Source organism: Myotis myotis, unplaced genomic scaffold, assembly GCF_014108235.1.
Source record: "Myotis myotis isolate mMyoMyo1 unplaced genomic scaffold, mMyoMyo1.p scaffold_m19_p_4, whole genome shotgun sequence".
Classification (NCBI taxonomy): domain Eukaryota; kingdom Metazoa; phylum Chordata; class Mammalia; order Chiroptera; family Vespertilionidae; genus Myotis; species Myotis myotis.
In genome coordinates this window covers 28,507,585-28,533,537 of record NW_023416346.1, presented here as the reverse complement: position 1 = coordinate 28,533,537, position 25,953 = coordinate 28,507,585, and the positions used below count along the sequence as shown (strand labels likewise).

The window sequence follows — 25,953 nt, the reverse complement described above, 5'->3', positions numbered from 1 at the left end:
CTGCATGTTAGCAATAGTGCTTGCTATGTATTGTTACAGTTTGATATTTAGAAAATAATTTATGAGGCTCAAGAGAGGTTGAGTATCTTGCCGAAGATCACTCAGCAATGCTAGGATATGAATCTTAAGTTATCTGGCCCCAGAGTCTGTTCTTAACATCTTTACTTTTAAGTTAGTAGTGACAGTCGTGGCTAATTATTTATTACTAGAGGCCCGATGCACGAAATTTGTGCAAGGGGCTTGGCCCTCACAGCCCCAGCTTCGTCTGGAAGGACATCTGGTCTAATTAGCATATTACGCTTTTAGTATTATAGATTAGTCAGGAATTGAGGTAAATATTTTGCAGACATTATTGACTGTAACTGTCCCAAAGTTACATAATAGGTATCTGTGAGGTAGATAAATACTAGTATGACCTTGGAGGCACAAATTGGTGAAGTAACATGCCCAACATCACTTTGATGAAATTGTCCCCCAGATATGCTTGATATAACCCATGCTGCTTATAACTGTCATTAAACTGCCAGGATAAGCTTGGATATAGTTGAACTAAGAGCAAATTCCTGGAGTTTTGCAAATTGATGTAAAACATCAAATATGCATTATGTGAATATTATATTTTCTAAATTTCAGGATGGTAATGTTAGAAATGTAATCCTGTACTAACCAGATTTAAATCTTACCCTACCAATAATTTTCACAGAATTGATAAAATAGTGCATTTTTTGATCCACAATCCTATCATTTTTTAAGAGAGAGAGAAGAGGCAGAGAGAGAGACAGAGAGAGAGAGAGAGAGAGAGAGAGAGAAACATTCATTGGCTGCCTCCCATATGCACCCCAACTGGGGATCAAACCTGTAACCCAGGTATGTGCCCTGACCGGGAATTGAACCTGCAACTTTTTTTGGTGTACAACCAGCTGAGCCACCCAGCCAGGGCTACCCTATTTTATTTATAACAGGGTTTAGACCAGTGATGGCGAACCTATGACACGCGTGTCAGAGGTGACATGCGAACTCATTTTTTTGGTTGATTTTTCTTTGTTAAATGGCATTTAAATATATAAAATAAATATAAAAAATATAAATCTTTGTTTTACTATGGTTTCAAATATCAGAAAATTTCTATATGTGACACAGCACCAGAGTTAAGTTAGGGTTTTTCAAAGTGCTGACATGCCAAGCTCAAAAGGTTCGCCATCACTGGTTTAGACCGACAATAGTGTAGACCAAAATTATTATTTGTGACCAAAAAATGGAGCAGATCATTTGGAGGTTTTATTCTGCAAATTGAGTAATGTAGCACATAGTTATAGATCCATTTTAATTGTTTTCCATTATTTGTATCTCTGTATTGTGGGAAGTCCTTTGTAAGGAGGTAGGAAAAAAGTCAAAAGGACCAATCACATTAGCAGAGAAGAGGGGCCATGGAATTTTCTGTAGTTCATTAGGCAGTAACTGGGCCATGCCATTTTCCCCTGTGTGAAGAGATGCTAAAGATGAACTATATATTCTTCTTTCTTTCTGTAATTTTATATTGTGTGGATTCAGTAAATTTATATGTTCTGAAATTATCAACCATCCTCGTTAATATCAATCAATATTTTTCTTGCCAGTGATAACCAAATTGCTAGCATTTAGAATAATTTGCAACTAATAAGAATTCAGACAGATACTTCAAATTGCTATGGAATTACTATCTTCCACACTGTGATTCTGATAATTGATAGGTATATACTTTTTGCCCAGAATGAATATACTTATTCCACAGTGCACACTAATAAAAGGAAAGACCATAGTGTTGGATAAATTTATGTCCTTGCACATATAGTAGTTATGAGCCCACTTATCTAGGAGCAGCTAATAATTTATCCTGGAATTGAATAGGTAAGAATGCTGATTTTAATTTTATAATGCTTACATTGTTATAAAATTTTTAATTCTTTAACCATTAGAAGGGAGGGAAAGCAAGTTATATGTGTAATTTATTTGTAAGATTCATAAAATTGGAAGATGAATACACTACTAGCTTAAATTACTTTCACATTTAGGAATATGTGTATCAGTAATTCATAATTTTGGTTTTACGATACTCTGATATTGCATATTATCTTAAGGGGATGACATATCTGCTTTAGTGTGTTTTGAGAATTTTCAAGCATCCTATATAATAAAAGGGTAATATGCAAATTGACCCTAACAGCAGAACGACTGGGAATGACTGGTCACTATGACACACACTGACCACCAGGGGGCAGATGCTCAATGCAGGAGCTGCCCCCTGGTGGTCAGTGTGTTCCCACAGGGGGAGCTCTGCTCAGCCACAAGCCAGGCTGACGGCTGCCAGTACAGCGGTGGTGGTGGGAGCCTCTCCTGCCTCCTCAGCAGCGCTAAGGATGTCAGACTGCAGCTTAGGCCTGCTCCCCGCTGGCAAGTGGACATCCCCTGAGGGCTCCGGGCTGCCAGAGGGATGTCTGACTGCCATCTTAGGCCCAGTCCCCCAGGGAGCGGGCCTAAGCCAGCAGGTGGTCATTCCCCGAGAGGTCCCAGACTGCGAGAGGGCACAGGCTGGGCTGAGGGACCCTCCGAGTGCACAAATTTTTGTGCACCGGGCTTCTAGTCCAGTGATGGCAAACCTTTTGAGCTCAGCATGTCAGCATTTTGAAAAACCCTAACCTAACTCTGGTGCCGTGTCACATATAGAAATTTTTTGATATTTGCAAACATAGTAAAGCAAAGATTTATATTTTTGATATTTATTTTATATATTTAAATACCATTTAACAAAGAAAAATCAACCAAAAAAATGAGTTTGCATGTCACCTCTGACACGCGTGTCATAGGTTCACCGTCACTGTTCTAGTCTGAATATAAAAGGTAAAAATATAAAAATATGCCACCTAGCAATTTCTGCCCGTTCTAGTAGCTTAGAAATGTTGGTTACTAGGAAAAAAAAGTAAGATCTGTTTTATCTATTATCGTATATCTTTTAACTCATATAGCTCATTTTAAGACTCACTTCTTAATTTCCATTCAGTCTTGTTTGGACCCAAAAACATTGTTTTTTTTTTTTTTTTTTTTTTTTTTTTTTTTTTTTTTTTTTTTACCACACAGAGACTTAAGCAATCCTAGTCACAGATGATAAATTGATGTTGCAAGTGTTATCTTAGCTCGAGTTAAATTCCTTGCTTACTATAATTTTATATATCTTTGTAATTAGAATTTTTATGTATATTTTTCAATCTTTCATATTAATAAAAGTACCTGTCTGGATTTTATCATTAACAAGTATATTACAGGTAGGTTAGAATTTGAGAGCTTTGTTCTAAAACTCTGAAGAGATGCATTCAGATTTCTGAAATGTCTGGCTAAGTGTTAAGTAGCTCAGAGCTATTAACCTATCCTTTGATTTCCAGTTCAGCCAGAAATGGCAATAATGGGAAAGGTGGATCTGGAAAGAAACTGCATTTTCATTTGTCACCACTTGTGGTACTTCCAGAGAGCTCTCCCCAAATATTTTAGGGTTGGGTCCTCCCCAGAGCCATCCAGAACCTTCGTTGTGATCACTAGCCATTTTATGTTAAGTTTTTTTTTTGTTTTTTTTTTTTAAATATATTTTATTGATTTTTTACAGAGAGGAAGGGAGAGAGATAGAGAGTTAGAAACATCGATGAGAAACATCAATCAGCCGCCTCCTGCACATCTCCTACTGGGGATGTGCCCGCAACCCAGGCACATGCCCTTGACCGGAATCGAACCTAGGACCTTTCAGTCTGCAGGCCGACGCTCTATCCACCGAGCCAAACCGGTTTCGGCAATGTTAAGTTTTTGTTATGGAATAAATGTTTGTTCCCACTCCCTCCCCCCCATATGTCTTGAAGCCCTAACATCCCCAACATGATGGTATTTGGAGATGGGCCTTTGGTAGAAAATTGGGATTAGAAAAGGTCATGATGTTGGGTCCCTTGTCTTTTTATTTATTTTATTTTATTATTATTTTTTTAAATATATTTTATTGATTTTTTACAGAGAGAAAGGGAGAGGGATAGAAAGTTAGAAACATCGACGAGAGAGAAACATGGATCAGCTGCCTCCTGCACACCCCCTACTGGGGATGTGCCTGCAACCAAGGTACATGCCCTTGACCAGAATCGAACCTGGGACCCTTGAGTCCGCAGGCCGATGGTCTATCTACTGAGCCAAACCAGTTAGGGCTATTTTTTTTTTATTTTTATTGATTTCAGAGAGGAAGAGAGATTGATCGGCTGCCTCCTGCACGCCCCCTCCTGGGGATCGAGCCTACAACCCAGGCATGTGACCTTGACTGGAATCGAACCTGGGACCTTTCAGTCTGCAGTCTGATGCTCTATCCACTGAGACAAACCAGCTAGGGCAAAGAAAGGTCCCTTGCCATTTAAGAAAAAAGAGAGCTCCCTCCCCCAACCCCATCCTCTAGTCTGGATTTATAGGAGAAGGTAGCCCCCAATGTGAAAGGTAGCTACTTACAATTAAGAAAAGAGGCTCCAGCCCTAGCTGGTTTGGCTCAGTGGATAGAGTGCTGGCCTGCAAACTGAAGGGTCCTGGGTTCAATTCCGGTCAAGGGTATGCATGCCTGGTTGTGGGCTTGATCCCCAGTAGGGGGCATGCAGGAGGCAGCCATCAATAATTCTCTCTCAACATTAATGTTTCTATCTCTCCTTCTCCCTTCCTCTCTGAAATCAATAAAAATGTATTTAAAAAAAAGAAAAGAAAGGAGGCTTCAGAATGAAACCTACTTTGTTGGCACCTTGATCTTGGACTTCCCAGCTTCCAAAGCTGTGAGAAATAAATTACTATTGTGTAAGCCACCCAGTCTATGATATTTTGTTATGGCATCCTAAGCAGACTAATATTATTCTTTTAGAAGGTATCAGTAATAACCACATGCTTAGATATGTAACACCAAGACACAAATAATAAAACAGATATGACTTACATTCATACAGAAAGTGGATACTATTGTTACCTAGGTGACTTAGAAGGCTGTGCTAATTCAGTGTCAGAGATATGCCAGTCTACTCAATTTACAACCTAGGCAACAGAATATAATAACTTTGAGCTTGATATTTCTTTTGGAAGGAGTCACTGGTGTTGGGTGACCTTGGGTTCCAGCTTTATCTCTAGTGTACATATAACTGCCTTGACAATCAAAAGTTTGTGGGCTTGTCAAATTAGATTTGGGTACAATTTATAAGCTTTATTGTGCCGTATAGTTAGTCCCATGTATGTATGTATGTATGTATGTATGTATGCCTTTTCTACTATATTGCAAACTTTTTGAGTACTACAAATTAATAATCTTTGTATCCTTCTACAAATATTGCACAGTGCCTTAATCAAGGTGGATACTAAATGCATGTTAATATAATTGAGTATATTGAAATCCCTTCCTATCAAAGCAGCCACTGCATTGTTAACTAATCCATATTAGATAAGGTTAATTAATATCAGATATTAACCAATATCAGATGGGACAAATAGCTTATAAGATTAAAGGGCACCAAGTACATGTCTAGCTCTTGTAGAGATTGAGGTTATGGGCCTATTTAATCTGAAGCTTTGGTATTTGGGATGATTAAAACAAGTTCCTATTTATTGGATTGTATCTTACATTATTTCTTCTCTTTGGTCTAGGTGCAGGTGAGACTTCTGAGTGAGTTTGAGTGCCCCCTTAAACTCCCACAATACTTAGCATTTTAATACTCTGTCTTATGATTATTCATGTACATGTCATGTCTTTTACTATACTGTACGCTCTTTGAGGGTAGCCATGTTAATGTTTACCTAATTCTCTGTAGTCTGTAAAACATAGTAGGTACTCAAGTATTTGAGTATTAGTAATAATACAGGTCTGAGTAAGGACCTCACCATTTAAAATTAGTATTCTAATATTTGATCATTAACTATGAATTTATTTTTTGTTAATCCTTACCTGAGGATATTTTTTCCATTGATTTTTAGGGAGAGTGGAAGACAGAGGGAAAGACAGAGAGAAACACATCGATTTGTTGCCTCCTGTAAGAGCCCTTACCAGGGCCCAGTCCAGGGAGGAGCCTGCAACCAAGGTACATGCCCCTGGCCAGAATTGAACCTGGGACCCTTTGGTCTGCAGGCCTATGCTCTATCCACTGAGCAAAACCGGCTAGGGCATGAATTTAAAAGACTTGGATTTTTCATTAAGTGTGAAATTGGTGCTTTGTCATCATTTAAATAAGTTGCTCCTTATTTAACTTTTAAAATATTTTTTAAATTTAATTTTATTATTATTTTTTAATTAAATCTTTATTGTTCAGATTATTACTCTTTTTTTCCCCCATATCTTCCCTCCACCTGGTTCCCACCCCACCCTCTGCCCTTACCCCCCCACCACTGTCCTCATCCATAGGTGTACGATTTTTGTCTAGTCTCTTCCCATATCCCCCACACCTCTTTTCCCCTGAGAATAGTCAGTCCACTCCCTTTTGATGCCCCTGATTCTATTATATTCATCAGTTTATTCTGTTCATTAGGTTATTCACTTGATTTTTAGATTCACTTGTTGATAGATATGTATTTGTTGTTCATAATTTTTATCTTTACCTTTTTCTTCTTCTTCCTCTTCTTAAAGGATACCCTTCAGCATTTCATATAATCCTGGTTTGGTGGTGATGAACTCCTTTAGCTTTTTCTTATCTGTGAAGCTCTGTATCTGACCTTCAATTTTGAATGATAGCTTTTCTGGGTAAAGTAATCTTGGTTGTAGGTTCTTGGTATTCATCACTTTGAATATTTCTTGCCACTCCCTTCTGGCCTGCAAAGTTTCTGTTGAGAAATCAGCTGACAATCGTATGGGTACTCCCTTGTAGGTAACTGTTTTTCTCTTGCTGCTTTTAAGATTCTCTCTTTGTCTTTTGCTCTTGGCATTTTAATGATGATGTGTCTTGGTGTGGTCCTCTTTGGATTCCTCTTATTTGGGGTTCTCTGCGGTTCCTGGACTTGTAAGTCTATTTCTTTCACCATGTAGAGGAAGTTTTCTGTCATTATTTCTTCAAATAGGTTTTCAATATCTTGCTCTCTCTCTTCTTCTGGCACCCCCATAATTCGGATGTTGGTATGCTTGAAGTTGTCTCAGAGGCTCCTTACACTATCTTAATATTTTTGGATTCTTTTTTCTTTTTGTTTTACCAGTTGGGTGTTTTTTGCTTCTTTGTATTTCAAATCTTTGACTTGATTCTTGCGATCCTCTAGTCTGCTGTTGGAACTCTGTATAATATTCTTTATTTCAGTCAGTGTATGCTTAATTTGTAGTTGGTTCTTTTTCATAACCTTGAGGGTCTCATTAGATTTCTTGAGGGTCTCACTAAATTTATTGGCTGTTTCTAGAAAATTCTTGAAAAACCTTACAAGTGTGGTTTTGAACTCTATATCCAGTAGTTGGCTTTCCTCCATTTCTGTCATTTGTGACCTGTTTCTTTGTCTCCACATTTTGGCAGCTTCCCTGTGTTGACAGAGTGGCATTCTGTGCTAGGTGTCCTATAGGGCCCAGTGGCTCAGCCTCCCCAATTACCTGAGGTGGACACTCTTGGTGCACCCCTTTGTGGGCTTTGTGCACAGTCTTGTTGTAGTTAAGCCTTGATTGTTGTAGGTATCACTGGGAGGAATTGACCTCCAGGCCAATTGGCTGTGAGAATCAGCTGTGTCTGCAGTGGGAGAACTTCTGTGCTGGAGACACACTTATAAGGCAAGACTTGCTTCAGTGGGGCTTGGTGTTCACTGAGTCTGCCCCCTGAGTGTGTCCCTTATGGATCTGAGGAGTTGTAATCTGGATGGTCCCACTCTGACCACTGAGCACACTGGCTCTTGGATCTCTAAGGAGGTGCTAATTTAGCCTCTGCCTGAGGCTACCCAGGAGGAGCTACGAAGAGATCTGCAGATTCCTCTTCTTTGTTTGGGGTTTGGAGGTGCCCAGATGAGGCCCAGCTATGAAGCAATGCAAGCTTCTGTGGGGCCTTGGGCCTTTTTTTGGATGTTCTGGGTCTCTCTGACCCAGCTGCAGTTTGTTAGGTAACTTTAGATTGAAAAGGGCCAGGCCTCTGAGCACAGCTTGGGTGAGGCGGGGTCTCAGGGAATCATCAGGGCGGAGCAAGCAGCTATGGCTGATCCTCAGCCCTACCCTAAGAGGCCCCATATCTCAGTGTCCTGCAGTAATCACTGCAAGCACCTCTGAGAGAAAGCCGCCCTTGAGTTCTGCCCAATGCCAGACAGTCCAGTTTCTCCCCATATGAGTCTGGGTCCCTAGAGACTCACCTAGAACTGGAGTTCAGAGCAGTCGGGAGCTTGTGTCTCCCTCCAGATTGAAAAAGACAACTGTGTCCTCAGTTGCCAGCCCTTCCCACGTGCGTCTCCGTACCTCTGCACTTTACTTCCGCACCTCCTCTGAGTCTCAGTGTGCTTTTCTCTTTCCTTCTAGTTGTAGAATTTATACTCAGCCAGCCTTCCTGTGGTTCTGGATGATGTCCATTTTGTCTTTTAGTTGTAATTTTTGAAGTGGTTGTGCGAGGCAGCAATTTCCGGTGTTTACCTATGCAGCCATCTTGATTTCCTTTCTCTTAACATGTTTTTTATGCTTGATCTAATAAATTAGCCCTTTGACAGTAAATGTGATATACAGGGTGTCCCCAAAAATGTATATACAGTGGGGCCTTGATTTACGAGTTTAATTCGTTCCGAGACCGAGCTCGTTAAGGAGCTGGTTAACTCAAATTACTCTGTCAACTCAATGCAAAAAATTGGCCGAGAGACAGCTGGTATCTCAAAAAACTCGTTAGTCGGGACACTCGTAAGTCAAGGCACCACTGTACACACTTTAAATAATTATAGAGGCAGTGTTTGCCGGGAGCCGGTCCATGCTTGCTGTTTCAAGGGACCTGGCATATATGGCATACTGTTCTTAATATGTTTGCTCACCTTCTTGGCACTATGTGTTTTAACCAAGGTCTCTGAGAAAGGTTGTTTCCCCAGGTAGGGATTTTCCCCTGAAGTTAGGGAGGGAATAAAACCTCTTAACTAAGTGCCAGGTGGGTAATTAATCACTTAAACTACGAACAATCATGCTTAAGCTACATAATCTTTACTCCCTGGAATGGAGATAAGAAACGCCCTAACCTTTGAAATAGAGATTGATAGGATTGGAATCAACTGGTATAAATACAGATGTAAGAAGACAGAACGAGGAGAGACAGAACCTAGGCACAGAACCTACACAGAACGTTCTCTAGAGACAGAAGAACTTCGCTGGAGAGAACATGGCAAAAGATCCTGGACTGAACCTGACTACAGAAATTGGCAAGAGAACCTAACTAGAACCTGGTGACTGAACCTGGCTGGAGAACCTGGACTGAACCTGGCTGGAGAACCTAGTGAGGGAACATGGCTACAGAACCTGGCTGGAGAACCTAGCATGAGAACATGGACACAGAACCTGGCTGGAGATCCTAAGCAGAACCTCTCTGGAGATCCAGACCAGAACTTGGCTGGAGATCCTGGCTAGGCTGCTGATCAACTGAACACTGTCTCCGTGTCCTTCTTCGCTGACTCCGTCCACACCTTTGGGGACCCCTGGACCTGCTGGGGTTGGACCCCGGCAAGTGTTTATTAAAATACATTTCATTTTTATTTAGCAGCTATCAGTTGTTAAAGTGTATATACATTTGGGGGGTCACCCTGCATAAATCTAATATTGATTGAAAATAAGAAATTTTTTAATTGGAAATTAACTTGGTATGTTGAAAGAGATAGAATTCCTATTCTGGGGTATATCCCTGCTGGTCTGTCTGTAATAGACTAATGGCTGGGATGAACTCTGGGCAGAATTTACATTAACTGAGACTCTGAAAGTTCTTAGGCTATTTGCAAAACCTGTAGTCAGACACAGCCATTTTCACAGAAGCAGTAGTCTTTACAAGTGTTGCATATTTCAGGTTCTGGTTGGGTCCTGGTTTATGCTTGTGTCAGAAGCAGTGAGTAACTTGGAGCAAAGGGTAAGCTTCAGGGAAGCCATTTTGGCACTCTGGATCTTGATTTTATTTTATTTTATTTTTTTAATTAAATCTTTATTGTTCAGGTTATTACATTTGTTCCTCTTTTTTCCCCCCATAACTCCTCTCCTCCCAGTTCCCGCCCCATCCTCCGCCCTCACTCCCCACCCACTGTCCTCATCCATAGGTGCACGATTTTTGTCCAGTCTCTTCCCGCATCTCCCACACGCCTTTCCCCCCCCCAAGAATAGTCAGTCCATTCCCTTTCTATGTCACTGATTCTATTATAATCACCAGTTCATTCTGTTCATGAGATTATTTATTCACTTGATTCTTAGATTCACTTGTTGATAGATGCATATTTGTTGTTCATAATTTGTATCTTTACCTTTTTCTTCCTCTTCCTCTTCTTAAAGGATACCTATCAGCATTTCATATAATACTGGTTTGGTGGTGATGAACTCCTTTAGCTTTTCCTTATCTGTGAAGCTCTTTATCTGACCTTTCGTTCTGAATGATAGCTTTGCTGGATAAAGTAATCTTGGTTGTAGGTTCTTGGTATTCATCACTTTGAATATTTCTTGCCACTCCCTTCTGGCCTGCAAAGTTTCTGTTGAGAAATCAGCTGACAGTCATATGGGTATTCACTTGTAGGTAACTGAGTTTCTTTCTCTTGCTGCTTTTAAGATTCTCTCTTTGTCTTTTGCTCTTGGCATTTTAATTATGATGTGTCTTGGTGTGGTCCTCTTTGGATTCCTTTTGTTTGGGGTTCTCTGCGCTTCTTGGACCTGTAAGTCTATTTCTTTCACCAGGTGGGGGAAGTTTTCTGTCATTATTTCTTCAAATAGGTTTTCAATATCTTGCTCTCTCTCATCTTCTGGCACCCCTATAATTCTGATGTTGGTACGCTTGAAGCTGTCCCAGAGGCTCCTTACACTCTCTTCGTATTTTCGGATTCTTTTTTCATTTTACTTTTCCGGTTGGGTGTTTTTTGCTTCTTCACATTTCAATTCTTTGACTTGATTCTTGCGCTCCTCTGGTCTGCTGTTGGGTGTCTGTATAATATTCTTTATTTCAGTCAGTGTATGCTTAATTTCTAGTTGGTTCTTTATCACAACATCGAGGGTCTCATTAGATTTTTTGAGGATCTCACTACATTTATCGGCAGTTTTTAGAAAATTATTGAAAGACCTTAAAAGTGTGGTTTTGAGCTCTATATCTTCCAGTTCTGACATCTGCGTCCTGTTTCTTTGTCTCCGCATTTTTTATGCTTTCTTGGTGCAACTCCTAGTGGTCTTTATGCACAGTCTTGTTGTAGTTAAGCCTAGATTGTTGTAGGTAATACTGGCGGGGATTTGACTTCCAGGCCAACTGGCTGTCTGGATCTTGATTTTAAAGCACTATGAAATGGTGCATTTTCATTCATGTCAGGTAGTAGCAGATATATTCTGATGAACCCGAAATGAATGTTTATTCTTTCATCTATAGGATCTAGCACGTTCTTTCTTCTTTTCCGAAAACTTGAACTAAATTTCAGTTTCTAAAATTTATCAAAGTAGTACTTGTTACAAAGTACTCTTGAAATGTTCCTGTAGGTGACAGAAATGTCCCATTTCCATTATTTGTGTAGTGAATGTTTTGAAATAAACATGATATATTAGAACTTCCTCTATGAGGATCTGGCAAAATCTTCCTCCCCCCAATGGAATTTTTTCTGCTTATGAAAATAATACATGTTTGTTTAAAAACAAATCAATTTTGACTTCCAACTGCCCTCAGACCAGCTGCTGAGCCAGTGTCTGTGCACTACTTGCTGTTGTCAGAACATGCCCATGGGCCTGAGCCGGTTTACAATCGCAGCTAGCCTCCTGGCCATGTGTGCAGACTGAAGTGGTGTGTAGGTACTACCAGCTGGACATCACTGTACCTTCAATTCCACCAGAATCTGGAGAACTCAAAACAGAACTTTTGAGAGGAAGGGAGAAAACATGAACCTCAAATTTCTCAGAATAGAATTCTGAATTCTGTGAATAATCTACATCTTAAATATAATTTTTTTTTAATTTACTGAAAGCCAAGTTACTTGTCCATAAGCACCTACCTAATATGATGCTGACTGAAGGAGAAGAGGTGCTTAATAGGTATTAATAGATACATTAAGATTTAATTATGATCTGACCAATATTTCTTGAAAACTGCCAGAGCTCATATCATGAGCTTCTTGAATGTGATTTGGAAGTTATTTAGTCATAAATATCATGTGAGATAGAGTATTATAATTCGGGTTTATTTCTTTGAATAAGCATTAAGTATAATGGTGAATGAGAAATATAAATCAACTATAATAAAAAATTGAACTTGAAAGTGAAAAAAATAAATCCATATTAAAGTGTACAAAGTGGCAAGTTCCCACTTGTTATATTTGACCATTGTTTGATATATTCCTCCATACCCACCCACCTATCCTTCCTTCCCCCATCTCTCCCTCCCTGTTCCTCTTCCTTTTATAGTTTGTATTAGTTTTTTGTTTGTAGAATTTATTTTAATATATCTTTTAAATTTTCCCTATACTTTATATATATGTGTGTGTATATATACACACACATTGCCAAAAATGATTTATAAGAAAGACTATTGTATTTTTTAAAAAGCAATATATATATATATATATATATATATATATATATATATATTTTCACCGAAGAAAATTTGGAATATATGATATAAGGAAGGAACTAAATAAAATCTCTGTAACTCCCCTCCCCAAGATAATAGTTTTCATGGTTTTGTTATATATTTTCTCTGCGTATAGATGCATATATAATATTTATAAAATTAATCATTGTACATTTTACCATTGCAGGTATGACATCATTAGTGTTGTTATTAAATATTTTGTATGCCAGAGGCTGGGCATACCAAAACAACCAATATATGGTCCTACTCAAGCCATCTTGGAGTTTCTAGTATGAAGGCACCTCATGAGTGGATTATAACAATTTCAGACTTCTAGAAGTTTGGTGTTTTTTTTTATATGTTTTATTGATTTTTTTACAGAGAGGAAGGGAGAGGGAAAGTTAGAAACATCGATGAGCGAGAAACATGGATCAGCTGCCTCCTGCACATCCCCTACTGAAATCTGTATGTTCATGTTGACCAATGTCACCCCAATCAATTTAATAAATACAAATATTAAAATTAAGAAGTTAAGTGATTTCTTAAAAAAAAACAAACTTCTGCCCTAAACTTCTGAGAATTGAACCTGGGACCCTTCAGTCCTAAGGCCAATGCTCTATCCACTGAGCCAAACCAGTTAGGGCAGAAGTTTGTTTTTTTTAAGAAATCACTTAACTTCTTAATTTTAATATTTGTATTTATTAAATTGATTGGGGTGACATTGGTCAACATGAACATACAGATTTCAGGTGTGGGTTTATATGTTAAAAGATCTGTATATTGCACCATGTGCCCTCCACCCTAAGTCAAATGAGATCACTTAATTTTTTTTTTCCTTTCCTAGCCAGTTGTCTCAGTGGATAGAGTGTTGGCCTGCAGACTGAAAGGACCAGGGTTCCATTCAGGGTTCGATTCTGGTCAAGGGCATGTACCTCGGTTGCAGGCTCCTCCTGGGCTCAGGGCCTGGTGGGGGCGAGTGCAGGAGACAAGCAATTGATGTGTTTCTCTCACATTGATATTTCTCTCTGTCTTTCCCTCTCTCTAAAAATCAATGGAAAAATATCCTTGGATGAGGATTAAAAATAAATAAATAAGTAAATAACTTTTTTTTCTATTGTGAGATGAGAAAAGGGTATTTGGATTTGGGGTGGGAAATAGCATGTTTTCTTTGTTCAGTAATATTTTGATAGACTATAGTATATTTTTTTAAACTAAATTTTCAAACATTAAAAAATGGAAAGAATATTATGAGTCCCCATATACTCATGACTCCTGTTTAAAGTATTATCAAGATTTGCCACATTTTTCTTAGCTATTTGAAGTTTTTTTCTCTTTAACGAACTAAAGGAAATTTCATATCATGTCATTTTACTATTCATATCATGTCATCTTAACTATTCATCTTTAAAATATATGGTTGAGCCGTAGCTGGTTTGGCTCAGTGGATAGAGCGTTGGCCTGTGGACTGAAGGTCCCAGGTTCGATTCGGGTCAAGGGCACATGCCCAGGTTGTGGGCTCGACTCCCAGTAGGGGACGTGCAGGAGGCAGCTGATCAATGGGTCTTTCTCATCATTGATGTTTCTATCTCTCTCTCCATCTCCCTTCCTCTCTGCAATCAATAAAAATAAAAACATTAAAAAAATAAAACATATGGTTGATTTCTGATATAAGTATAATTCATTATCATACTAGAAAGTTATTGAAAGTTCTTGATATCTGATACCTAAATTTCTCTGATAGGCTAAGGTTTTTAACATCTAAATCTAATTAAATGTTTGTATCTTGTAATGCTCTCATCGAAACAGCCATATTTCTTTTTCAGATTAGTGATGATGAACCAGGTTATGACCTAGATTTATTTTGTATACCTAATCATTACGTGGAGGATTTGGAAAAGGTGTTTATTCCTCATGGACTAATTATGGACAGGTTAGTAAGATCTTAAATTGAAGTTTGTGTCTTATATTAATTTCAGGTGTCAGCAATTGTTTTAAGTAGTTGATATTTGACCATAAACTGGACCAGCTTGTCAAAAAATAGATTTAAAAAAATTTAAAAGCCTCTTTACAAAAAAGGCAGGGAGGGTTTACTAATACCCAGCATAAATTATGGTATACTGGGAATCTGTAGGGAGTAAAATAAAGTAAACATTGAAAGGAGATTAGAAGAATGAACTTTAGTCACAGTCTTTGATTTCTCAACCCTGAACAGGGTAATGGACTGGGACAGAATCACATGAAAGCAAGGTCAGATTTTGATTATTATGCACATTTAGCTTGAAATTTCCCCTTAAATAAATTATAGTGAGGAACTTTGATATTTAAGTACTTGCCTTGTGTGTCAGGTTATTTTGTTTTTTATTTTAAATTATAATATCGATACATATGTACTGTGAATTTTAACTGTAGAGGCTATAAATAAGAGTAGAGTTCTCCTCAGCCTGTTTTGATACTGCCAAATTATCCTTCAGAAAGTTATGTTAATTTATATTCCCAATGATATATGCAAATACTGTTTTCCTCACAATTTCTCCTTATATTGTATATTGTCAGGTAAATTTCATTTAATTAGAATTTGCCAATCTGGTAAGTGAAAATGGTATCTTATTTTAAATTGCATTAAAAATTTTATTAAGTGTTATAGTGAACCTGGCTTTTGAGGGTTTTTGAAATTTTTGCTTTATGAAATAAGGATATATACTTCATGGGGGCAAAGGATGTATTTTGTGGAAGTTAATGATTAAGGGATGTTTGTTATAAAGTTTAAGTGTATTTCTATTATAATATAAATTACTTTCTATTAAGTTCCTAATTTTATTTCTGTAGGACCGAGCGGCTTGCTCGAGATGTGATGAAGGAGATGGGAGGCCATCACATTGTAGCCCTCTGTGTGCTCAAGGGGGGCTATAAATTCTTTGCTGACCTGCTGGATTACATCAAAGCACTGAACAGAAATAGTGATAGATCCATTCCTATGACTGTAGATTTTATCAGACTGAAGAGCTACTGTGTAAGTATATTTAATAAAAATTAAAAATAAAACACCAACTATAGGTTTTCTGTATGTTTTTGAAGCTTTGCAAACTATATTTACATGTTCATTTCAGTTTTCACAGTGAGATTTTCAGATATATTCAATAGTACTCTATATCCAAGTGAATTTTGTCTTTTTTTTTTTTAGTTAATCTTCACCCGAGGATATTTTTCCATTGATTTTTTTAGGGAGAGAGGGAAAGACAGAGAGAAACATTAATGTGAGAGAAACACATCGATTGGTTGCCTCTTGCATATACCCTGACCAGGGCCCAGGCTGGGAGGAGCCTGCAACCAAGGTACTTGCTCTTGACGAAACGAACCTGGGACCGTTTGTTCCACAGGCTGATGCTCTGTCCATTGAGCAAAACCAGCTAGGGCAATATTGTCTTTTTTTTTCTTCCCAAATTAGTCACCTTAGAGGTTATATACTTATTTTAAAGGTTTTTTGATTTTTGGGTTTTTTTTGTAGTTTTAACTTTAATTTTTTAAAATATATTTTTATTTATTTCAGAGAAGAAGGGAGAGGGGGAGAGTTAGAAACCTCAATGATGAGAGAGAATCATTGATTGGCTGCCTCCTGCAGGCCCCGCACTGGGAACCAAGCCCGCAACCAGGGCATGTACCCTGACCCGGAATCAGCTGTGATCTCTTGGTTCATAGGTTGATACTCAACCACAGAGCCACACTGGCCAGGCTGTTTTTTGGAGTTTTTAAAAAATCTTTTAAGAATTGCTGTTGGGACTTGGGTGATACTCTTTTGACTATATTTACTGCTGGCAGATATTTTCTCTGGAGCTAGATTGGTTTGCGGGGAAATCGAAAGGCATTTGGAGCTAAGTCTGATAAATAAGGTGGGCCTAGAATTATTTCCTAGCCCTAGCCAGTTTGGCTCAGTGGATAGAGTGTTGGTCTGCGGACTGAAGGGTCCCAGGTTCAATTCGGGTCAAGGGCACATGCCCAGGTTGTGGGATCGATCCCCAGTGTAGGGTGTGTAGGAGTCAGCTGATCAATAATTCTCCCCCATCATTGATGTTTCTATTTCTCCCTCTCCCTTCCTCTCTGAAATCAATAAAATATATTAAAAAAAGAATTATTTCCTAAAAAGCACACATGGAGCGAGAACGTTGGCACATTGGAAATACCACTTTTGATTCACAGTCACTGTGCAGTGTTACATGATCTCAAATGCTTCAGAATATTGACACTGGATGAACCAAAATCAGTGTGATCTTTTTGTTGTTGTTGTTGTTGTTGATCCTCACCCGAGGATATTTTTCCATTGATTTTTAGAGAGAGTGGAAGGGAGAGACAGAGAAAAACATTGACGTGAGAGAGACACATTGATTGGTTGCCTCCTGCACGCACCCTGACTAGGGCCGAGGAACCTGTAACCAAGGTACATGCCCTTGACCAGAATCAAACCTGGAACCTTTCAGTCCTCGAGCTGATGCTCTATCCACTGAGCCAAACTGGCTAGGATTCAGTTTGATCTTTACACATGAATTTCATCCACAATTTCTTTGATCATGTGAATGTTTGATTTCATTAAGAATAAGACCACTTATCTACATTTAGCTTTCAACCTTCATTCTTTTTGTTAATTATCTATTTGACTCAAGTCTTTGACCTTTTTCACATTTTCATCAGTCCAGTGGGTGATTAGATAACGACTTAAGTATTATAGACCTTTTCCCTATCCCACCAAAGCCCTTTATGCTCATACATCATGACATTACTTTGTATTTATAAGTTCCTTTTAACTTGTTAGTCTTGTTTGAATTAAAGACTTGTTTAAATATAAAATTTGGATTTTTACTTAACAGAAGTTATTCGTTTATTTTGATGGTTTATGCTCAGATTTAATGTTAGGCAGCATAGCTGCCAACAGTATAGCTGCCCAGTTTTTATTTTATTTTTAAATGATAATCTTTTTATGTTTTTATTTTATTTTTGTTAAGCCTCATCTGAGGATATTTTTACATTGATGTTTAGAGAGGGTGGAAGTAAGAGGGAGAGACAGAGAGAGGGAAACATAGATATGTAAAAGACACATCTTTTAAAAAAATATTTTTATTGATTTCAGAGAGGAAGAGAGAGAGCGAAACATGGAAACATCAGTGATGAGAGAGAATCATTGATCAACTGCCTCCTGCATACCCCCCCACTGGGGATCGAGCCCCCAACCCAGGCATGTGCTCTTGACTGGAATTGAACCCGGGACCCTTCAGTCCTTAGGCCAATGCTCTACCTACTGAGCCAGACCAACCAGGGCAGTATTTTATTTTTTGAAAGCTGCCTAGTTTCTAATATATTGTTGCTTAGAGTCAAAACATGTACTTAAGTCCATGGTATGATTTCTCTTTGATCTTCTTAAGCACCCTATCCACACACACACACACACACACACACACATAAAAATTAATCTTGTTACTTTATGACTGATACTTCATTCCTCTGGGAATTTGGGCAGAATGTTCTTTCTTTGAAAAGAAAACTCGTAAAAACATGTAAGGGAGCTTTAATTTTTTTTTTTAAAGTATTTTATAGCTGTAAGAGCAATTCGAAGCAAAGGAACACTTTGACATTTTAATTTAATTTTCTACTTTTAGTTTTTTTCTCATTAGTTTTAGATCTTAGAGGATTATTAAGCTGAACTCCTCAACTGATAAAAAATGTGCAAATTTAAACACAAGCAAAGTGAATTTTAAGATTAATTTTCACTTAGAGGAAAATAATATCCATTCTGTTTTATGTGAAATTCTGTGTAGGCTTACTGCTAAGCAATAGAAATTAAGAATACCATCCATGTACTTTAATTTTTCAGTTTGTCATGGAAAATATTCACATGTCCATATAAAATATAGGCAACTTAATTTGATTAACTTGTAAAATGAAAATTTAAAATTGTTTGCAGTATCAGTAACATTGATGTTAGTATAGTTTTAAATGCTATCTTGAACAGTTTGAAATAGTGAATTAAACATTGATCTGTACTAATCCTAAAGGAATGCTCAATGAACTATTAAATATTCCTAGGATATATAAAGAGCCATAACAGTGTCAGCATGCCCCATCTGGTTTTTCTCCAAAATAAAAATTGTATTTTTTTCTGATTAAAAAACATGTTTAATATAAAAACATAGAACCACAAAATTATAAAGGAATTGTCACCCTAAATTTCACTACCATTTTTATTTCTAATATTTTAAAGAATTTTTTCTTAGAATATACACACATGTATATTATAGTTTACATACTGTTTATCAAAGAAGCTAGGCAGGATTTTCTTTGCTTAGTGCCTAGATGGGAAATTGACTGGGGATTCCAAATACCATATTTCATTAATTCTAAATTAAATCAGTTTAAGACCACTATTTTTTGTGCTTCTAAGGAAAAAGACCCTGTCAATTATGGTAGTAAGTTGTGATCGGTTGTAATATGTTGATTTCTGAGGTATAAAAATGTAAATGTGTATCTTAGAACAATGAAGTTTTAGTAAAGTATATTTAATGCCCTTTTCTATCCCTAAACACTGTGATTTTCTGAAAAATTAAATAGTTGATAAGTATGCAAACATATTTTCTCTATTGTGAGTTCAATTTTGTAGTATTTTTTTTTACTAAAATAGTTGAATAAAAAATAATGAAGCCTCAGTAGGAAAAGTTGTCAGGCCAGTAAATTTTTTGTGGGAATATTTTTGTGTGGGCCTTAAGCAAAGGGAAAATTAGCTTGATTTTTGAGATATGAGTTATTATCTCCATGTACATGTAACAACAATGAGGTGTGAAAGGATTAAGTTACTTGCCCAAGATCATACAGGTCTTTGATCTGAACCCAAGCCTTTAACTACAGAACTCAGTCTTATTTGGGAAAACTTTTAACTGACTTGGATCCTCTAATATGGGCTTCCTTTTATTTCTTCACTAGAGGCACAGCACACAATTAAATCATGCACATGTAGGGTCCCCTAGACCTAGCCTGCCATCAGGGCCTTGTCCGCTGCCCAGCTATGCCTTGCACACTCCACGGACACTGCCGGCGCCCTGAGGTGGGGAGTGGGCCTGAGAGGTGCTTCATGCCCCTCCTGGTGACCGGTCATTTGGTTGTTTCAGTCGTGATGCCTCTGGCCTTTAATTATTATGACTAGAGGCCTGGTGCATGAAATGCGTGCACTTGGGGCAGGGGGTTGTCCCTGAGCCCAGCCTTCACCCTCTCTCCAATCTGGGACCCCTTGGTGGATGTCCGACTGCTGGTTATTCCTTTCACAATCCAGGACTGCTGGCTCCCAACTGCTTGCCCTCCTGCCTGCCTGATTGCCCCTAACCACTTCTGCCTGCAAGCCTGATCACCCCCTAACCACTCCCCTCCCAGCCTTATTGACACCTAACTGCTCCCCTGCCAGTCACGATTGCCTCTAACTGCCCTCCCTTATCCACCCGGTCACCTCCAACTGCCCTCCCCTGCAGGCCTGGTCCCCCCCAACTGCCCTCTTCTGCAGGCCTGGTTGCCCCCAACTGCCCTCCCCTGCCAGCCTGGTCACCCCCAACTGCCCTCCCCTGCCGGGGCCGGCCATCTTGTGACCACATGGGGGTGGCCATCTTGTGTGAGGGTGTGACAGCCAATTTGCATATCACCTCTTTATTATATAGGATTCTCTGCTAGTCATTAGTTTTGCATGCACACAAAATCTATTTTGCCAATTATGGAATTTTTCCCTCAATTGCATTCGAGGTTCATAAAGCTATAACTTTCAGTCTTTTTTTTTTTTTAATATATTTTATTGATTTTTTACAGAGAGGAAGGGAGAGAGATAGAAAGTTAGAAACATCGATGAGAGAGAAACATCGATCAGCTGCCTCCTGCACATCTCCCACTGGGGATATGCCCGCAACCCAGGTACATGCCCTTGACCGGAATCGAACCTGGGACCTTTCAGTCCGCAGGCCGACGCTCTATCCACTGAGCCAAACCGGTTTCGGCAACTTTCAGTCTTTTTAAAATATATATTTATTTATTTTAGAGAGAAAGGGAGAGGGAGAGATAGAAACATCAATGATGAGAGAGAATCATTGACCGGCTGCCTCCTGCATGCCCCAGACTGGGAATTGAGCTCGCAACCTGGACATGTGCCCCTGACCAGGAATTGAACCTGGGACCTTCAGTTCATAGGCTGATGCTCTATCCATTGAGCCAAACTGGCCAGGGCTATAACTTTCAGTCTTGATCTCAGAAGTTGCTTGATTAGTAGCTTGATTAGGCTTTCTGTTTAATATATTGAAAATTCAAATTCATTTATAGTAATTTGTAAGAACGTGGCTATTTGAGTAAGTTTGTTAAAGAAAATACAGAAAAATTGCAGCAGTTTCTTAAAGTATCTCTTAGGTCAGTAACTTTCAGTCTGACCTTTTCCTCTGTCTTTAGTCAATTTCGTTGAGGTATGCTTCCCCCGCAAAACAGTTGAATTTAAATACAGTGGGGCCTTGACTTACGAGTTTAATTCGTTCTGAGACTGAGCTCGTTAAGGAGCTCATTAAGGAGCTCGTTAACTCAAATTACTCTGTCAACTCAATGCAAAAAATCCGCAGAGAGACAGCTGGTATCTCAAAAAACTCATTAGTCGGGACACTCCTAAGTCAAGGCCCCACTGTATAAGTATACCTCTTTGAATTTGACACTAAAGATAATATAAAGTTTATCTTATATAAATATGTCTATTTATATGTATATAAAGCTAGTAAAGTGATTATACCTTTCTCCTACTTTTTGAATTCAGACCATAGACATGGCTGGGGGAAAGAATTTGTTTAGTTTCAGTTGACAGGAACGGGCATATATACTATCCGTGGTGTAAGGAAACTTTAACAGAACTAGGGTCAAAAGTACACTTTCTAGCCCTTTCCTGTGGATTTTCACTTTGATGTAGTCCTTGTCGGGCAACTGAGGTTTTGTATAAGAACCCTGATTTGTAGAATAGAAAGGCAGTGTTTTGTCCCGTGAGGCTACAGCTTTTGTAAAAAAAATTGAGGAAATAGATTAATTCACTTAGCAAACTCATTGATCATATGTTGTCTTCAAGGTACTATCTTAAGCTATGATAAGTGCTTCTATTGAACATGCTTATGGTATTTTATCAGATCCTAGTTCCAAAAAGACGTTGAATGAAAAGCATAAAGATAAAATGCAATAATTTCTGAAGCTTTGAAAATGGTGTACTTGAAAATACCCGGTATTAAATATCAGTATTAACTCTTCAAACTTTTCTAGTGTTAAATTGTGCTAAATGGTATCTTTTATTTGATTAGAGCAGTGCTGACCAATAGAACTTTCTGTGATGACAGAAATAGTCTAATCTATACTGTATAATACAGAGCCACTAGCCACATGTGGCTCTTGAGCACTTGAAATATGTCTTGTGCAACAGAGGAACTGAATTTTTAATTTTATGTAATTTTAAGTAATTGCCACATGTGCTTAGTAGCTACTGTATTGAATAGTGTAGGATTAGATTATCTATAAGGGTCCTGCTACATCAGCATAGTTTTAAACTTAAAAGACCTTTTTGAAAGGAATGTGTTCCTTTAAAACAACTCATGAAGCCCTAGCTGGTTTGGCTCATTGGATAGAGCATTGATCCGAGGACTGAAGGGTCCCGGGTTCAATTCCTGATCAAGGGTACATACATAGGTTGCAGGCTTGATCCCTCGCCCTGGTCAGGACACGTGCAGGAGGCAAGCACTTGATGTGTCTCTCTGACACCGATGCTTCTCTCTTTTTCTGTTTCTCCCTCTCTCTTCCACTCTTTCTGAAAAATCAATGGGAAATATCCTCAGGTGAGGATTAACAACAGAACAAAAAAAATTAAAAGAACTCATAAAATACAGGTAAATAAATTAATTTATTATCTGAGCATATATCCTTCCAGACTTATTTTTTTCTGCATATCATTTTAGAAAATTGGATATCTGACATTTTTCATCTGAGGTAGAGTTTATCTCAAAAAGTGTATGATTCTAATATTCTCACTTTTGTTGATGTTTGATCAGGGTATAGGAGAACAGTTAAAGGACAGAGGGTGGTTGATATTATGATGTGAAGAGAAAACGTGATTGAGTGTGGTGGACCTGAGGCCCAACTGGATGTAGAGGGAAGGACTTTCCCCAATGACTTCATTCTAGAGACCTGAAAGAATGATCTGAAGTTCACTGGAAAAAGCAAGCTCTGCATAGTGCTAAGCCACTAATTGCTAAGCCCAGACTTTCTACCTAATACTCCTTGTCTTGCCCTCTTGGGACCGTGGCCTTGGTGATTGGCCTCTCTGCATCTTCTCCTTATGGTCTCAATCTGTTTGTTCCAGCAATTCTTTTGCCAGCCCATTCATTATGTGTTTTTACACAGCTTTCTCTCTTTTCCTATACCAAGCTGCAGGTCTTGTTACTACTTTAGAGATTTTTCAAAATTTCTAGTGATAGACAAATAGAAATAAACACAGTTCCTTTCTGTTTCCCTTCTCATTTTTACACCTGGACTCAAGAAAGGTGGACAAAATGGAGACACAGGTGCTAAGGGTATGTATTTGTTGACCCAAATTGCTTCTCTGGGAATTTTATGTAGTTGACAGTGACACTCTGAGTTTAGGACAGATTGGGCTCTCTGGCTGCGAGGAATGAGGAGGTGGAAGGATACAGAAGAAGGAAAAGCAACTTGGGGCAGGGGAGAGGGTTTTTCCTCTCTACTGTGCCAGTCCTATTATCTCAAGATGAAGCACATAAGGATCATTCAGTAATGTAATGAAGCAGGGATACAGTGGGAAGCTTGTTTCAGACAGGAAGGGAGAGAGGTAAATTCTCCTGGTGTGGTAATTGATCCATGGATGTCATTTATATGTAATTTGGGCACTTATTACCTGCACATGGACTGACACATTTTTTCTTTTTTTAAAAAAAAAATATTTTTATTGATTTAAGAGAGGAAGGGAGAAGGAGAGAGAGAGAAACATCAATGATGAGAGAGAAGCATCGATCGGCTGCCTCCTACACGCCCCCTTCTAGGGATCAAGCCTGCAACCCCAGGCATGTACCTTGATTGGAATCGAACCCAGGACCCTTCAGTCCACAGACCGACCCTCTATGCACTGAGCCAAACCCGCTAGGGCTTTACACATTTTTGCTTAAAGGAATCTTCTTTATTAGCCTCCATTTAAAGAATGGCTATGTTTACATGAAGAAAAAAAAAAGCCTCAGAAGAGACTTGATTTAAGCTAAAAACCTTAGAGCAAACAGGAATATGGAGATTTGGGTGCTAATGGAGCAGCATTATCTTGAATGCTTAGAGTTCTCTTATCTCTTACCGTATTACCATAGCCTTTACATCACAGGGTTGTTTTTTTTTCTGTCTCCTTGCTTTTTAGTTCTCAGATCTTTTCTCTATAAAAGTCAATTGAAGTTGGACTGCAGTACCAAATTTCTACAGAAGATGTCACTGTTCAACTTGATTTACAGTGTAAATCATTTAGTATGCGTCACATTGAAAGGTTCAGGTTTTGTTATTTTTTTGCTATTAACAGTTCTCTGTATTTGAAACACTGGGTTTTAAGTTAGTTAGCATAAAGCATGTGCATAACTGCCTTAAGATGAGAAGTAATTGGCAAGATTTTTTTATATCAGAAGTCAAACATCTGTCTAGTTTGCAACATTGAACAATATTGGGCACATTGGTGTTTTTTTTTTAAAAAAAACACTCAATAAAAAATGGATATGTATATGGAAGCATATAACAAAAATAGAAGTAAATAAAAGTAAAAAGTTTTGTTATCCCCATTTTCACCATTTAGATATAATTGCTGTTATAAACTTTTAAAAAGTGCTAAACAAAATTGGTTTTATAGGTAGTACTTTGCTCTACTACTTGGTGTTTTTAATTATCATTGTTCCTTGTCAGTTTGGATAGATTATCAGATTCTTTTCAGTAGGTGCATAGTATTACTTGTGTGGATGGACTTAATTTAAATAGTTCCCTGTTAATAGACATGTTGGTTGTCTCCAGTATTTCTTTTTTATAAACAGTTGATAACAGTGAACATCCTTGTATGTACTTTTGCATACTTGTGAGTGTTTTTGTAGCATCAATTTCTGGAAGTGGGATTGCTGGGGCAGAATGGCATGCATATTTACAATTTTAATAGGTGTTGCTATAGAATTTGCAACATTATAAATGGGCTCTTTCGCCAACGAGTGCTTTTTTTCTCTCACTTTTGCGAACATATATCATCAGGCTTAAGTTTTGCCAGTGTGAATGGGTGAACAGTAGAATCCCATTGTTTTAGTATTTGTTTCTCAGGTAGATATCATCATAGATATCATTTTATGTTATGCCTTCTCTTCTGTGAATTGTGTATTTGTATTTGTTCTCCATTTTCCCATTTGGTTCTTATCCTTGGAGTCCAGTGTATAATAGGAATATTTGTTACAGATCTTTTCTTTCAGATTGGGTTCATATCATGCCTAGGTTTTTACCTTTTCTTAAGAATGTGAAAATATTCTGTTTTCTTCCATTCTGCTTATGGCTTTATTTTTTACATTTAGATTTTAATCCATCTGGAATTTATTTTTGTGTATGCTGTGAGGTAGGGATAAAACTTTACTTTATTCCCAAGTGGATAACTAGTTGATCAAGCACCATTTATTGAATAATTAATCTTTTGTTTACTGACTTAAAATACCATCTTTATCATATACTAAATTCTCATATATTTCTGGATCTGCTTCTGGGCTCTGTTTTGTTCCTTGATTTCTTTGTCTGTTACTGTACTGATACAGCACCATTGTAATTGCTGTAGCTTTGATATGGTTTGCTGTCTGGTAGGGAAAGTCCAATCTGTTTTGTTCACCTGCTCTTTCAACCTAGTTTTCTGTCTTGAATCCAGTGCAGCCAAATTATAATCATTATCACCATCCACTACAGTGGGTGTAGAACATTCTCTTTTGAAATTCCTATAAGAGTTTCTACTGATTCTGTGATATCAGAAAACTGGGAGCCTAAAGAGGTATACCTTAAAGGACTACTGATCAGACCTCATTTCCCAGACTTTGCTGACAATGAATTGGACCTGGGCTAGACTTTTCAGGGAAATATCTTTGGGGTTGAGTGTGATACAGACCGACCCTTTAGCTTGCTTGACTCATGGGAA

At 38.1% G+C, this 25,953-nt stretch overlaps 1 protein-coding gene across 3 annotated transcripts in view; it reads left to right on the top strand.

The window, feature by feature from the left end:
- HPRT1 (hypoxanthine phosphoribosyltransferase 1) overlaps positions 1–25,953 on the top strand; it is a 40,765-nt gene that overhangs the window by 2,824 nt on the left and 11,988 nt on the right. For 2 of the 3 annotated variants that reach the window (XM_036305545.1, XM_036305544.1), the window contains exons 2-3: positions 14,555–14,661; positions 15,558–15,741. In XM_036305545.1, the coding sequence (XP_036161438.1) occupies positions 14,555–14,661; positions 15,558–15,741 (291 nt within the window). Of the gene's footprint in view, positions 1–14,554; positions 14,662–14,943; positions 14,979–15,557; positions 15,742–25,953 lie in introns of those variants that run through there. The other variant, XM_036305546.1, reaches the window with a different exon arrangement.